The 13,428-nt window shown below is 42.4% G+C and overlaps 1 protein-coding gene across 3 annotated transcripts in view; it reads left to right on the top strand.

Moving 5' to 3' along the window:
* The window catches only part of STON2 (stonin 2), an 81,096-nt gene extending 69,052 nt beyond the window's left edge, over positions 1–12,044 (top strand). For all 3 annotated transcript variants that reach the window (XM_075151400.1, XM_075151399.1, XM_075151401.1), the window contains 2 exons: positions 6,119–6,321; positions 7,416–12,044. In XM_075151400.1, coding sequence (XP_075007501.1) covers positions 6,119–6,321; positions 7,416–7,499 — 287 coding nt within the window. In that variant the 3' untranslated portion in view covers positions 7,500–12,044. The remainder of the gene's footprint in view (positions 1–6,118; positions 6,322–7,415) is intronic.
* Positions 12,045–13,428: the final 1,384 nt, after the last annotated feature.

Raw genomic sequence — 13,428 nt, forward strand, 5'->3', positions numbered from 1 at the left:
ATAGGGAATACTGGGTTTACATGGTGAGGGATAAATCATCCTGTGCAGTATACCAAAAGGCATCAGTTAGTTGCATGAAGCATTTATCTGACCCTTCACTGCAGTAGTTTTACATATCCTACAAACATTGCTAACGATAAAAACAGGTTTAGGTTTTCCGGATGCAAAAATATGCCTTCTGTCTCTGCTTTTATGAGTACGTTATGGGACTTAGGCATCAAACACCTCTGTGTGCTTAGCACTGTTACTGGAAGCAGGGCTTCTCCAGGTAGCTTGCAAAGGCAAGATACTATGCCACGGGGCTGAATGACAGGACCAGATAAATTGCTGTAGTTCCAGCACATGTGATTTCTTTTCCATGCATTGCTAAGCATACTGGGCCAGTGCTATATATTTCAACGTGTGTACCACAACTAAGTGGTACAAAGTGTCTGGAATGGGGTTCGTAAGAGGACAGAAGATACTGTGCAACCATTAAAAAAAAAAAATTTCCAAATACTGGTTCGTGGCTATGTTTCTGTAATCAGTGCAGACAGGTAAACACAGCTTAAACCTGAAGAGAGTATACCGACATAAAACACACAAGCCTTTACATTTCTAGTAACATGTTCATAATTAAACATTCAAATAACACGAGCAAGCTACTGTTCCCTTTGGCCATCGCTGCCAGTCATTCCGCTTCCTGACTTTCATCCGTGGTGTGCAATAAAGCTAGAGAACTCAGGTTTATTTTTATTCGTAGTGAATTCTGCTTCTTGATTTCTCTGATTTAGACTAGCTTTTTACAAATGAGATGCACTTTTTAGTGTAAATGCTGTAGTAATGCAGCTGGGTGACCGGGTGGGTTTCCGTATTCGGTGTTCCCTGAAAGTTCAGTGTTGTACCAGATTTGGCACTTACTAAGGACATATGTTTTTCCTGAGTTTGAGCTATAGCGTCAGCAAAACAATGATCCAAGTCTTCTAATCTTTTGGATCACATTTTGGCCTAAGTACGCCAGCTTACACCAGAGGTTACAAATTTGGAGGGATATCACTGACAAAAGTGAAGGCTCCGTGTTTTCTGTAGTGCGGGGCATAGGGAGAGCGAGCTCGGGAACTCAAGAGAAATATCGCAATAAAAAACTAATCTCAGACTGTTTATGAGCAATAACATGCTTGTGAGGAAAATCTCACTATGCCATCTGCATGAGCTCTGGGAGCGAGATGGTGTGAAATTGGGCCTTTTGTGGCATTTTCTCACCAAAGATCTCCATATACCGTATAGGCATTACAACTGGGGAGACGAAAGCCCCCAAACTTTAACATAATCACAGAACATGCTGGTAGCAAACAGAAGAGGCAGAACTCCTGGCTCTACTGCCTCCTGCGCGGTGATGCTCCCTTACCCAGCGCAACTTTGAGGGAGAAGTTGATTTATGTCTCCTGTTTCCTTGATCTCGCCTTTCCCAGTGTAAGGCTTTATTATATATACCCTGTGTCAGGGGGAAATGCATCACAGTCTTGGCGCTGCTGTTGGAGCCCTGCCGCAGAGCATCTATGCATCAGTGTCACCATGCAGAACGCAGGGCAGTTAGTATTTGTTTACATCCTGAGAGGAAGAGCGTGTCCTCACCCCTCCGGTCAGGACAGATGTAATTGCAGGGAAAGGAAGGGCCTTGGAAGCACTGTCTTGGCCAGGACACATGAGGGAGGGAATCCCAAAGTGATGACAGGGCAGGCCAAGTGCAGTTTAATCTGACCTTCTCTCTCAAGGACTATTTACTCTTCTTGACAGTCCCGTGGTTTTCCTTACTCAAAGTATATGGCGAACAAAGAGGGAGGTAAGTGGTACTCAAAAGCATTGATTCCCACTCCTTCTTCGATTTGCCTGATGGACCACATACACTTCTGACCACATGACACTGATGTGTGGTCTACTGCCAACCTTGTCCATGCTTGGCTCTTTCCAGCCCTACCCACAAGTCATGTAATAACTCACTTCTACCTATTTGCAGAAGTCCCTGTAAATGATGCAGTTCTCAAGCACTAGGTATAAAAATATTCCCCTGACTCGCACTTCATGCTCTCTTACTGTGGTACCTGCAGCGCACCCCTAGCAGCGCTCTGGGTCCTGTGTAAATGTCTGGTCTGCTAATGAACTGCTCTGGTGCCTGGGACCACAGAGCAGGAGGGAGGTGGTGGCATCACACTGCAGCTGGTGAGAAATGCTGCAGGTAGCCACGGTCTCCAGCTCCATCCTGCCTGCAGAGGCCGCACAACCTGTCCACACGACCTGCAGCATATGCATTGCATGACTGCCCCCAGCACACGTGCCTGTGTGCCTATCAAAGAAGTACATACGTAGGCCCACACTTGCTATGGGACCCTTTGTTCATCCACGTTGCGTGCTCTGACACATCAGTCCCTTGCAAACGTGATCCCAGGGACTCCAGAGGTCTCCAGGTAGCCACCTGGACCTCTTGTGCTTCACTCCATTCCCTGAATGCAGACTGGTGCCGGCGCTGTGTAGACGTGAGGCGTATGACACCATCAGCCCCACCTGTGGTCTGCCCTGACGGCCGGGAGAGGAGGGCCGGTCCCTCCCGAAGCTCACTGCTTGCGTTCAGGTTGAGAATCCTAGCTCCCAAATTGTGAAGAATTATTTCAGCTGTCTTACCCAAATGTTTTCTCTTTGTGCTTTGTAATGGGATGGGGCCCTTTGCACTCTCACTATAGGAACTTGTTATCAGCACTCTCTGTATTATTTTGTAGCCAAAGCGTCTGCTTGTGACTGGACATTGAAAAGCGTATGACAGATGAAGGACTGTCTGTACTCTGACTATGATTTGACCTAAGAAAAAACCATGGACTGGATTCTACTGAGCACATTGCTGAAATCCTTTCCAAAATAGCTTGTTAAACTTTATTGCCCTTCTCATATTCACAATTAATATGATCAAAGCAGTTGATAAAGAAAGCCTGTTTACAGGCTCTGCAGAGCCTCAGTTGCAGCTGGCTGGCCTCCACATGTTTGGGTTTTTTTAATCCACCAGCAGAATATTAGGAAAACATCCACCCGGTCTTTGATCGTGGGAAAACGCTCTTCCAGCGAAGCAGGGATGTAGCCTCTATGCAGAGCCTTGGATCTGGATATTTGAACTTTGGTCTAGTTTGGCTGTGGATCCCAGGCATGCTGCCTGGTATACTTTCTGAAGTAAATTAAATCATTTAATCCAAACATGTTGGGACATCAGAGTCGTTTGGAACAGATTCCCTCCAATCACGGTAACCCATGCATATATATGAATTATATTATCAGGTCCTTGATTGTTAGAATGAAACGTTAGTAGCTCAAGGAAGTAAGAGATGCAAAACAAAAGCAGTCTGTTGATTTCCTCCTGATTTTACTGAAAAGTGTACCTGTCCGTTAGAGAAAGAGCTCTGAATGAGCCTGTTGAACAAAGAGAAAGTCTACAGAAGTTGTGCCTTGTGTGCCTCACACTCAGGACACTAATGAACACTGATGTGCTTGGTATTTTTGCTATAGCTCCAGTGGAGGAGTTGCTTTCTTAATCAGTTCATCTGGTTGCCTACCATGCTGAGCTGGTTTAAATGAATAACTTCCACGTTTTTTTGAGTGTTGTGCATGGTCTTTTCTGTTAGTGGGTACTCCTACCAGAAGAAATTAAATTACTGAAAAATTGCTTTGTTAATTGCATTGCATTAATTTTTTTTGGCTTTTTTCCCTTCATTTCCCACCCCGCTTTTTTTTTTGACCCTGTGAATATGCACCAACGTTCAGGTGTGTTAGAAGAGTGGTTGCCGGTTCCATGTGTCCAGTTGAAATTATGAAGAGTTTAAAAGCTCAGGTCTGCAAAGCACCTGTCACGCCGTGTGCTCAAGCCCAGTTAAACACGTCCCAATGTTACCTTCACATGCGTCCATCCCAAAAGCAACCGAGCACATGCCAGCTCAGGAGTGTAGCAGCGCAAGCTGATCGGCAAAGAGCCGCCCCTCGTGGGCTGCTGTGGGCCCCCGCTGCAACCCAGGCAGTCTGAAGGAGGGAGCAACCACGGCAAACTAGAGGAGAGGAAAAGCATAGCAAAGCAGATGAGCAGGAAGGATTACAATGAGAAGTCTGCCGAGACTGGTACAGGGTGAGGAAAGAGTTACGAACGGATGGGGAGCCTGAGGCTGGGAGTTGGTTGCCAGTACTGAGTGCTGAACACAGGATTTTTGAGCCAGGAATGACTCATTTTTAGGCATCTTCATAACGCAGTGCCAGAGAGCAGTGATTCCCAGGTATGTGCAGCGGCACCCGAGCGTCCCATGGCAGAGGCTGAAGTGCACTGCCGCCACAGCTGTGCCCACCACAGCCAAGCTCAAGAACTGGGCAGAAGCAAAAAGCCCTGCGGTGCTGGAGGGCACAGTGTTCTCCATGAGAGCACATGGGGCTGCTGCTAGCCCATGGTGGGTGGGATCATCTTGAAGGTCTGCTGTGCACCATGCTTTTTATCCAGAAAAAGTGTGCTCCAGGTATGAAAAGCTGGGAAGCGCTGTCAGAGAGAGATCCCATCTCGCTCTAGAATTAGGGCAACTCTGCTTGGGATAATTAATCCTAATGAAAAGCAGGTGATGTATTTTAATGCTTGCAGAACCCAAGCTTTTGTATCTGCTTGATAATGCACGCACTCATTCATATCTTGGCTCCAGCCGTGATGCTGCATATCTCTGTGGTCTCTGCAGAACTGCATAGCCTCTCGCTGGATTTGCTGCACAGACATAAGTTTATAAACCTTCCGGTTGTGAGGCAACTCTGGCTAGACCATTTGGAACTACGAGGCTGACTCTAGATGAAATTTTTACCCATACTTACACTGGGTTGAAATTTTTTTCCAACTCTATTTCAGAGGTTAAGTGGGATGTTGCAATGCCTAAGCCCTCCAAAGACTGCTCAATCTCATCCTGTTGGGACAAGTAATATCTCAAAATCCCACATCTTGCTTTTCAAGCTTGAACTCAACAAGGCTGGCTTTTGGGCTAAGCTCTGGATGAGGAGCTGACTTCCTTTTCAAGGCCCAGGCTTGCAAGTCCTTCACCAGCGGTGTTTTCCTCCTCTTCCCAGGGGGAGCTTCTGGGCTTTCCCTACCCAGTTCTTTTCACTCTGCCTGCCTTCCTCCTTCCTTCCCTCTGTCCTGTACACCTTGCTGAGCTGTACGGAGAAGAACAAGTAGTCAGAAATCCTAAAGCCTGTAACAGTGGCAGACGAGGATGCCATTCATTTATTTATACATTACTTTCATTTACACATACTTAGATAATAGGATCCCTTCAATCAGAAAGCCCAAGGTGGCTTTGAAGGCACTCATCCTCATTTTGCAGAGAGAGAAAGTGAGGCGCAGACCTTAAATGACTTGCTCAAGAGCTTAGGGAGTTGGCAGCAGTCAAAATAAAACCAGCCCAGCTTGACGAGCAGTCCCTACTTTAATTTTTAAACATCACTGCTGTCCAGAAAAACAAAGGGGAAAAAATAATAACAAAGGTTATCATTTACAGATGACAGAGCTAAACATGATTACTTCCTCACCTTGCCATCTTTAATGCCAAGCCATCTTGTTATAGGTTAGAGTAAGGAATAAACGGTTATTTCCAAGCTGCCCACAAATCTGCTTTTTGAATCCAGGAAAGTTATTTAACCTTATCCAGTATATTTTCTGTTGCTAAAAATGGGGATAACAATTTCAAATAAATGTGAAATATCTGCCAAATCCCACCTTTCCTTACTATCAATACATGACATTTCAGAAAGATGTGCCACAATGTACTTGGCATGTTACATACACTGGGGGAATCAGAAGAGGGGAAATACCTTTGCCCTACTGTGCTTGATTTACATCTTGTATTTTCACCCACTAAAAGCAAACTAGAGTGATTGACAGTCCTTTTTGCAGGTTGTTTAATTCCTCTGGAAACTCCAGCAACATTGAAACAGGTAAGATACTGTCACTTGCTACGAACTAGTTCACCCAGACTGATTCTTTGGTTTCTTGCAGTTTTGTGATGTCGCTTCCTTCTAGATGTTGTGTTTTCTGATCCATCCAACACAACTTTCATGTCTGTTTGCTCTCTTTTTCCAGCTTCTGGCCATCCTCACTGCTTCTTCTGTCACCTAGAGCTTGGCTCTGACCGGGAAGTGCCTTCCAGTTTTGTCCGCTATGTAGATGTGGAATTTGACATGCCCACCACTTCTGCATCCAAAGCCACTGTTCGGTCCATCTCTGTGGAGGACAAGACGGACGTGAGGAAGTGGGTCAACTATTCAGCACACTACAGTTACAAGGTAAAACTGAGCATGTGGCAATCACCATGGTTACTTTGCACACTTCATTGTCTTGAAAAGTGTGGGCAGAAAAATAAGATGAGGTGGGAATTTGGCACATGCCAGGCTCTGTGCAGGAGCTACCCATGTGCTCCTATTGATTCTTGGCAAACAAGCAGTGGATTATCCCTCAGCGAAGATGGCATAAACTTGCTTGCAGTTGCTTTGCGGAAGAGCATACACTGCCAGCTACTGGGGATCAGCTGCTACGGTAAGAGTGTGAGCAGGGAGTTTTGCTGCTCTTCACAGCAGCTACAGTGGGAGTGCTACAGCAGACAAAAGGATCGCATTATTTCTCTGCTTAAATATTTCTTCTTCCTGCCTGCCCTAAGGAGAGGAGCAGATGGGAAAATGCACTACATATATACCCGCCAAGAATCTCAGTATGCCAAAATTTGCATGTTAGCTGATCACTCAGCAGAGAAATTGGCATCCTACCTGCCTTCTTTAAGAGCAATGATGAGAGATACTGAAAAGATTCTCATGGCAAATATTTTTAATGGTAATTGTAATTACATTTTTAGTAGTCTCTTAAATTCCCTGGAGATGGTATTTGATCTTCCTAAGTATCCCTTGTAAGAATTAAACATTGGATTATCCCTGAGTTTTCGGAGGTGTTGAAATTTAGAACACAAATGTAGATGTGCATTTTGAAAATGAATCTCTTTGCTTTATACATCAGTCTTTGCAGAGTTTAAAATTGAGGCTGGTCTTCTGCTGTCACTTAGGAAGGCACCTATCCTCTGCAGATTTGATTCTGGTTTTGGAATCAAAGTACAGCTGGGGATGGTAACGAATATAAATTATGTGAGACCGGTTCTCTGCATGAGATTATCTGATGTCATGACATTGTCGAATCATAAAACTGTTTGGATTAGACTGAAAACACTTACAGTAAATAAAATCCAGCTTTCCCTCTTCAGTCTATTTCTCTTCACAACCCTCTCAGTTTGCCAAGAGTTTCTTCTCCTGAGCAGGACACGAACCGCCACTAAGGAAGGTTTTTGAATCTTTTGTTTTCCTTTCTCATGTTCTCCCTCTTTTTCCTCTGCCAGGTTGAAATAGAGCAGAAAAAAAGCTTGAATGAGGATCTGAAGGGAGAAGATACTGCAAATGTCAATGAATGTGCTACGCAGTGAAGGAAGATCAGTCTGCGAATCCCAAGGGGGGTGGTCAAATTAACAGACCTGGAAGAAAGGACTTGCAGGGTTTTGGTATTTTTCTTTAAAAAAGTATGGAGTACTACTGTTAAAATAATGCTCTGAAGAGTATTATTTTTCCTTGTGATGATCCGTACTTTGAGAAGAAGCTCATCAGTGGTTTGTTTGGAGCGGACCCATGGGCTTTTGCTGGAACGATTTAAGTACAGTTGGGGTATAGACAGAATGACTCGTATTACAGACAAGCCTGCCTTTTCTGCCTCTTCACCACCTAGGTTCTGCACTGAAGTATGGTCTGGCCACCATCACAGCCAAACCAGAAAGCAGCCTTTATCTCACTTAGAATCTTGCCCTTCTACGTTAAGCATTTTTTTTGTATGCCTGTTGGTTTGGTCATTGGCAGATTCACTTCCTTCTGAACTGCCAAATAAAACCCAGGGAACATCGAGTGAAAAATGATACAAAATCTCATTTCTGAAGTGGTCAACAGAGTGAAAACCCTGAACATCATGCTGGAGAATCAACAAACTCTGCGTCTTCAACATAGTAAATGGTCAAGCAGATGACCTACAGACAGGACAGCTAATCACGTAGCTGTTCTTCCATTCACCCCTTCCTGTCTCATCCCCTGAACGACAGCGTTGTCATTGTGCACATTTTCATGGCGTCTGCACAAGTTACAAGAAAGCCTCTGCTATTTCTTAAATTTTTTATTTGTTAGTCTGGGCTGTTCTGTTATCTTGACTGAATACGGTTATGGCTGCTAGTAATAGGGAATGTGTGTTATAGTAGAGGTGATACAGGAGGGACTTTGCTAAGATTAGATCATTCCTGCCTAGAAAGATATTTAAGGGAAAAACATTGGGGCTTGGTTTTGGGTTTGGGTTTTTTTTATATGTTTTCTTGGATGGGTAAGGTGGGTGGTTATTGAAAATGTCAGAACATGATTACATGATTACTGTAACAGACAATGTTGTTTGCCTTCCTGAAAATTCTTGGAAGTCTGTCCAGCACAATATTACTTTCATGTTCTGTCTTGAACCTACAATATAAGTAACTTGTATCTTTATAAAACCCCCACTAACTGGGACCCAAAATCTCTTTTCAAAAATTAACAACAAGCTTCCATCATGGAGATTTTTTTTATCTCCCCTTAGCTGAAAGTAACAGCAAGTCTTAAAACCTTTTTCTAAATAAAAACGCAGAAGGCAAAAATCACTCATTCATATATTTTTTCAGAGAAAACAGTGTTCAAAGTACCCATTTTTTGTAGTTGTTTCCATGGCTTGTGTAATATTTTGTCTCGAGGTAATTTTACCTGTAAAAAAAGTAATTTATTAAATCATTTATCTTTTGAAAGGTTACTGCTGACTTTAAAATCACACATTTGGAAAGCCTTGGCAATGTAATTTAAAATCATAATGAATTAAAATGAAAGCTTTTTTATAAATTTATAAATTTATTTTATTTAACATTTCATATAACAGAAAATTAATACGCTCTCGATTTACTACTTTCACTGTGACTCCTATAAAAATCACTACAATGTTAAAAACCCAAATAAAACATGAGATTAATTACATTGTGTCTAAAACTGGTAGTGGTAGAATTTAAAACAAATTATGGGGAACTTATAAATGCTTTTTTGTGTTCACCTGAATTTCAGGCCTACATCAACCTAGTGATACATATTTACACAGGTACACCGCTGTAAATACGTAAAGTCTCAGTCCTTCTAGGACTTCTTAATAAGCATGTAATGCTCTATTGCAGGGAGTCCTGCTGAAGCCCAGGGAGCTCCTCGGAGCACACCAGTTAGTACTAAGCATCTGCAACACCTCTCTGTAAATGGAAGAATGCTACTAACTTTTATGAAGCACTTTGAGATCGGTGGATTAAAATCACTGATAAAGTGCAAAGAATTATTATTTATTAAATGATGACTTGTATAGGTTGTGACGTATCTGAGAGCACGGGGCTGAATTCGTGGCTGATTCTCAGCTCTGTTACAGGCTGGCTGTGATGAGTTGCGTGGCAGCTCCTCTCTACAAACTTCACTCTTCTCTTCAAAGGCATTCAACGAACGTCTGGGTGTTTTTCCTGTTCTTCACTGCAGCTCCTCATGTACAGTGTCTGAAAAGGACCAGCAAGAAATCCCACAAAACCAAGCTGAAGGAGTGCTGAGATGTTGCTGAGGAAGCGTGAGAACGTTTCGTGAAAGAAACAGTCAGGAGATTTCCTACTCTGATCTGCAGGCTCAGTGTCTGAATTCTGGCCTGTTGCCCCCCAGCCCTTGAAAACATAAATAAGTAATAGCAAATAAACAAAATTATGTTGTACTCCTTGAAGAGGGGAGAAAATCGAAGGAATATCATTTTTCATCTCTGTTGAATTCTTGAACTATTCAGTCTCCATCATACTCCAGAATATTTCGTGCTCCAAAAATTGAAGGATGAACATGTTGGAGGTTTCCAGATTTACTTAATTTCTCTACCTCTTCATCACTGATTCTTTTTTTCTAATTCGAAGTTAATGAATGAAAGAAAGAGTACGGGCCTGACTCTGATCTCTCTCGTGTAGTTAGTTGTACGACAGAAGTATCTCTTCCAATCCTCACGGAGTTATGCAGGCAAAACTGGAAAACTGTTCTGGGTTATGAAAAAGCTATTTTAATCCATTCTGATCTCTGGAGAATATTTTTCTGATGTACCTGCCACTGCATTTTCAAGAGTTTAGGATTAATACTTCGGCCAGCATTTCAAAAGATCTTATTTCCTATTGAAGCACTAGAGTAAGTAGTTTGATTTTTCAAAAGAGCACTAACAACCAAAATCTTTAGAAAATCTATTGTTGGTATCACTGGGTGTCGCCACTGAATTCTTTTTTCAGTCCAGCACCATTATGAGTGCGAGCATTTGAACACTGGGATCCTAAGTGCCCTTTTTGAGGCTTCCACTGTTCTTGCTTGATTAAACAGTGCCAATTTTTCAGTGTTAGATACTGTCACATATGAACTTTATGTACATGAACCATATACTCTTCATCCATAGGGGTACAGTAGTAATTTGGACAGACTGTTGATGGGAGTGAGGGGAAAAAATGCTGAGAGGTTTGTCAGTTTTAGAGTAGCAGAAATGATTTAGATACAAGCTCTGCCTGTAGTGGGGAGGATTTTTTTTTTTTTTTTTTAAATCTTGGGGAAAAATCTCCTTGAATAGTTTCAGTTTAATACTCCTTTTGAGAAAGATACAATCACTCTCCTTTGATTTATTTGAAAGCTTTGTAGTACTCAAACACTCCGTGCAGGAAATGTGCCTTCAAGGTAAGCATACATTTACTCCCTGAAGCTATTCCCACTTTCAGCCTTCTTTCTATTTCTCATTATGGTGTTGTCTCATTTTTGTACTGTGGTAAGACTTGAGGTGTTGCAGGGAATTTTGCCTAGAAAAATAAACAGTCTTTGATCACAAGGGGTAAAGATGAACAACATCTCCGGGCAGCTGATGAGCTTATTTTAGTGAATGCCTCTTACATTTATTAACTATAGACACTCTGCTAGCAAAGGAAAATGGACAAATTCAGCTGAGAAATATTGTAACTGACTGATGTTATTTTTGTCCTTTATCTTATTTAGACTCAAATTTCGTCACCCTATGAAGGAGACAGATTTTAGGTTCTTCATTATAGCAGTATCATCAGAAACATTGCAGAAATAATTTACCTTTTCTGGTGGGTTGCTGGCTGACATATTTACTTGACAGGACATCCAAGACCTGTTGGTCTGCCTGCCCACATGACTTCATAGCTGCTAGAACTCCCTCTTGATTATTCACCTCCCAGGATAGATAGCAATTGCATGCAAAAGAGCATGAAAGCAAGAGGAAAAGGTGTACAAAGTTCAGCCTGGAGGTACTTACTCTGTTGCTTGCATGAAATTCTCAGTCATTTCCTTGGCCCTTAAATGCACACAAACTAATCAAGCCCATGATAGGTCACCTCTGTTCCAGAGGGTGAAAAATTCCTTTCAGTGACTCTTAGCAGCTCGTGTTTATAGCTGTATTCATCTCCAGAACTGGCCAGCACAAGAATTTGAGCACACAGAAATCTCTTACGGATGAAGTACTTGCCCTCTTCTGCCACTAAAGTTAAATCTACATCGTGAGTTGTCCAAGTTACAAAATTTTGTGTGAGAACAGGCATAGCTGTTCCCAACCTTCCTGTTTTGTTCAGCCACCCACCCATCCACCCATCCCTCCATCCATCCATCTTCCCATCCGTCCTACCTTCCCTCCCTCTGTCTCCTATACTTGCAATTCATTCTTTGCACTATTGACATTGATTGGTTTGATGATTACTTTGTAACATGTTCCTACCTTTTTGTTTTGTAAAATAAGAAAGTCTATACACTGGCTAACTTTGTAGAAGTGGTTTTTTTTTTTTCTTTTTATTTTATCTGTTGAAATGGGATGTCATGTTTTGTCTGAACTATGGGAAAACTTAAATAAATGTTAAGATGGAACCGCATATCCACATTTTCAGTGTGAAATTGAAATTGTATGTGCTGTATATTCTGAGAAGTCAGAAGTCTTGAATTCAGAAGAGGAGAAGGGAGTGTTTTGAATGACATAAAGAAGGGCATAAATTAGAAGTAATGGGACTATATACAGAATAGAGATTATTTCATTTGATCATCCAGACTGAACGATAGCCTGCAAAGGAAATGGAGCAGGCCTAGAGCTTGAGCCACATAACAGACGTGTGGAGCAGTGCTGACATAATGTAGAAGAGGATCCAACGTTTGAATGAAGCCATCCTGAAACAAAGTTGCGAATTGACGCTTCTGCGCAATGGGTCTCTTCTACTTCTGTCCTCTGACCGCTAAAGCCAGGAGTACATGCGAGGGCAGTGTCTTCCTGTGATCAGAACATCTCTTTGCAAAGCATGTGTAAGGATAAGGTCTAAACTATGTACAGAGTCCTCTGCCATGATTCTCTGTGTTCTTTCAAACTTGAGTAAGCCACGTATCATTTCATACATCTTTCCACTTCTCTCGTAGTCACTGAGACCAGTGCAGTCTGCTTTTTTCCTCAGAAGCATTCCCTGAATCAGACTGAAGCGCTGGGCAGTCTCATTGACCAAAGAAAATGAGATACTCATCAGAAGGGCTGCTCAGATGACTGCTTTGAGCTCAGCACATTCTCCATAATACTCAGTACAACTGACAGTAAGTCAATCATTTTACAGTGTAAGAAAATGGAGGTGCACAGGGAACGATGCCTCATGTTCATTATTCAAGAGTAAATCAGGTCAGCCAGAAGAAAGAAGGAAAGTTAAACACAAAGATTCAGGGGTTGTTAGTAATAGCAGTTTATTTACTATAAATCCTATATTCAGTGACATTTGGAAATGATATTATCAAATTGGGAGGGTAGGATTATATTAACCATGATAGCTTCATAATATGCAAAATGGTTTTAAAAAGAGAGAGTTATAGGAAAAGCTGGAAGTTTGAAACCAGGGAGCTCAAAGTTCCTTGGCAGTAGTGCAGTCCTTCGAGACAAGCCAAAATAACATCCTACAAGAGATGGAGAAGTTGCCAGCGCAATGTGTACCCAAACAAAAGACATCACTAGAGTGAGAGCACAACTTGGAGAGAAAAACCCACCCGTTTTCTTCCAGTGCTCTTAGCTGCCATGATTGCCCTTACCATCTAATCCAGATATGTTGTAAATTTATGAGTAGGACAAAAGCTGCGGAAGGTCAGCTGAGGTAACGCAAAAGAGAGAGAAGCAGCCCATTGTTCCAGCTTAGGCGCAGGTCTGGGCCGCAGCAGATGTGTCTGAAACATGAAGCGCACCAGTCCCAGAAAAAACTCCTGGTTTGGTCACAGTATTAGAAGCCTAACAGC

The sequence above is a fragment of the Calonectris borealis genome, chromosome 5 (genome assembly GCF_964195595.1).
Source record: "Calonectris borealis chromosome 5, bCalBor7.hap1.2, whole genome shotgun sequence".
NCBI lineage: Eukaryota > Metazoa > Chordata > Aves > Procellariiformes > Procellariidae > Calonectris > Calonectris borealis.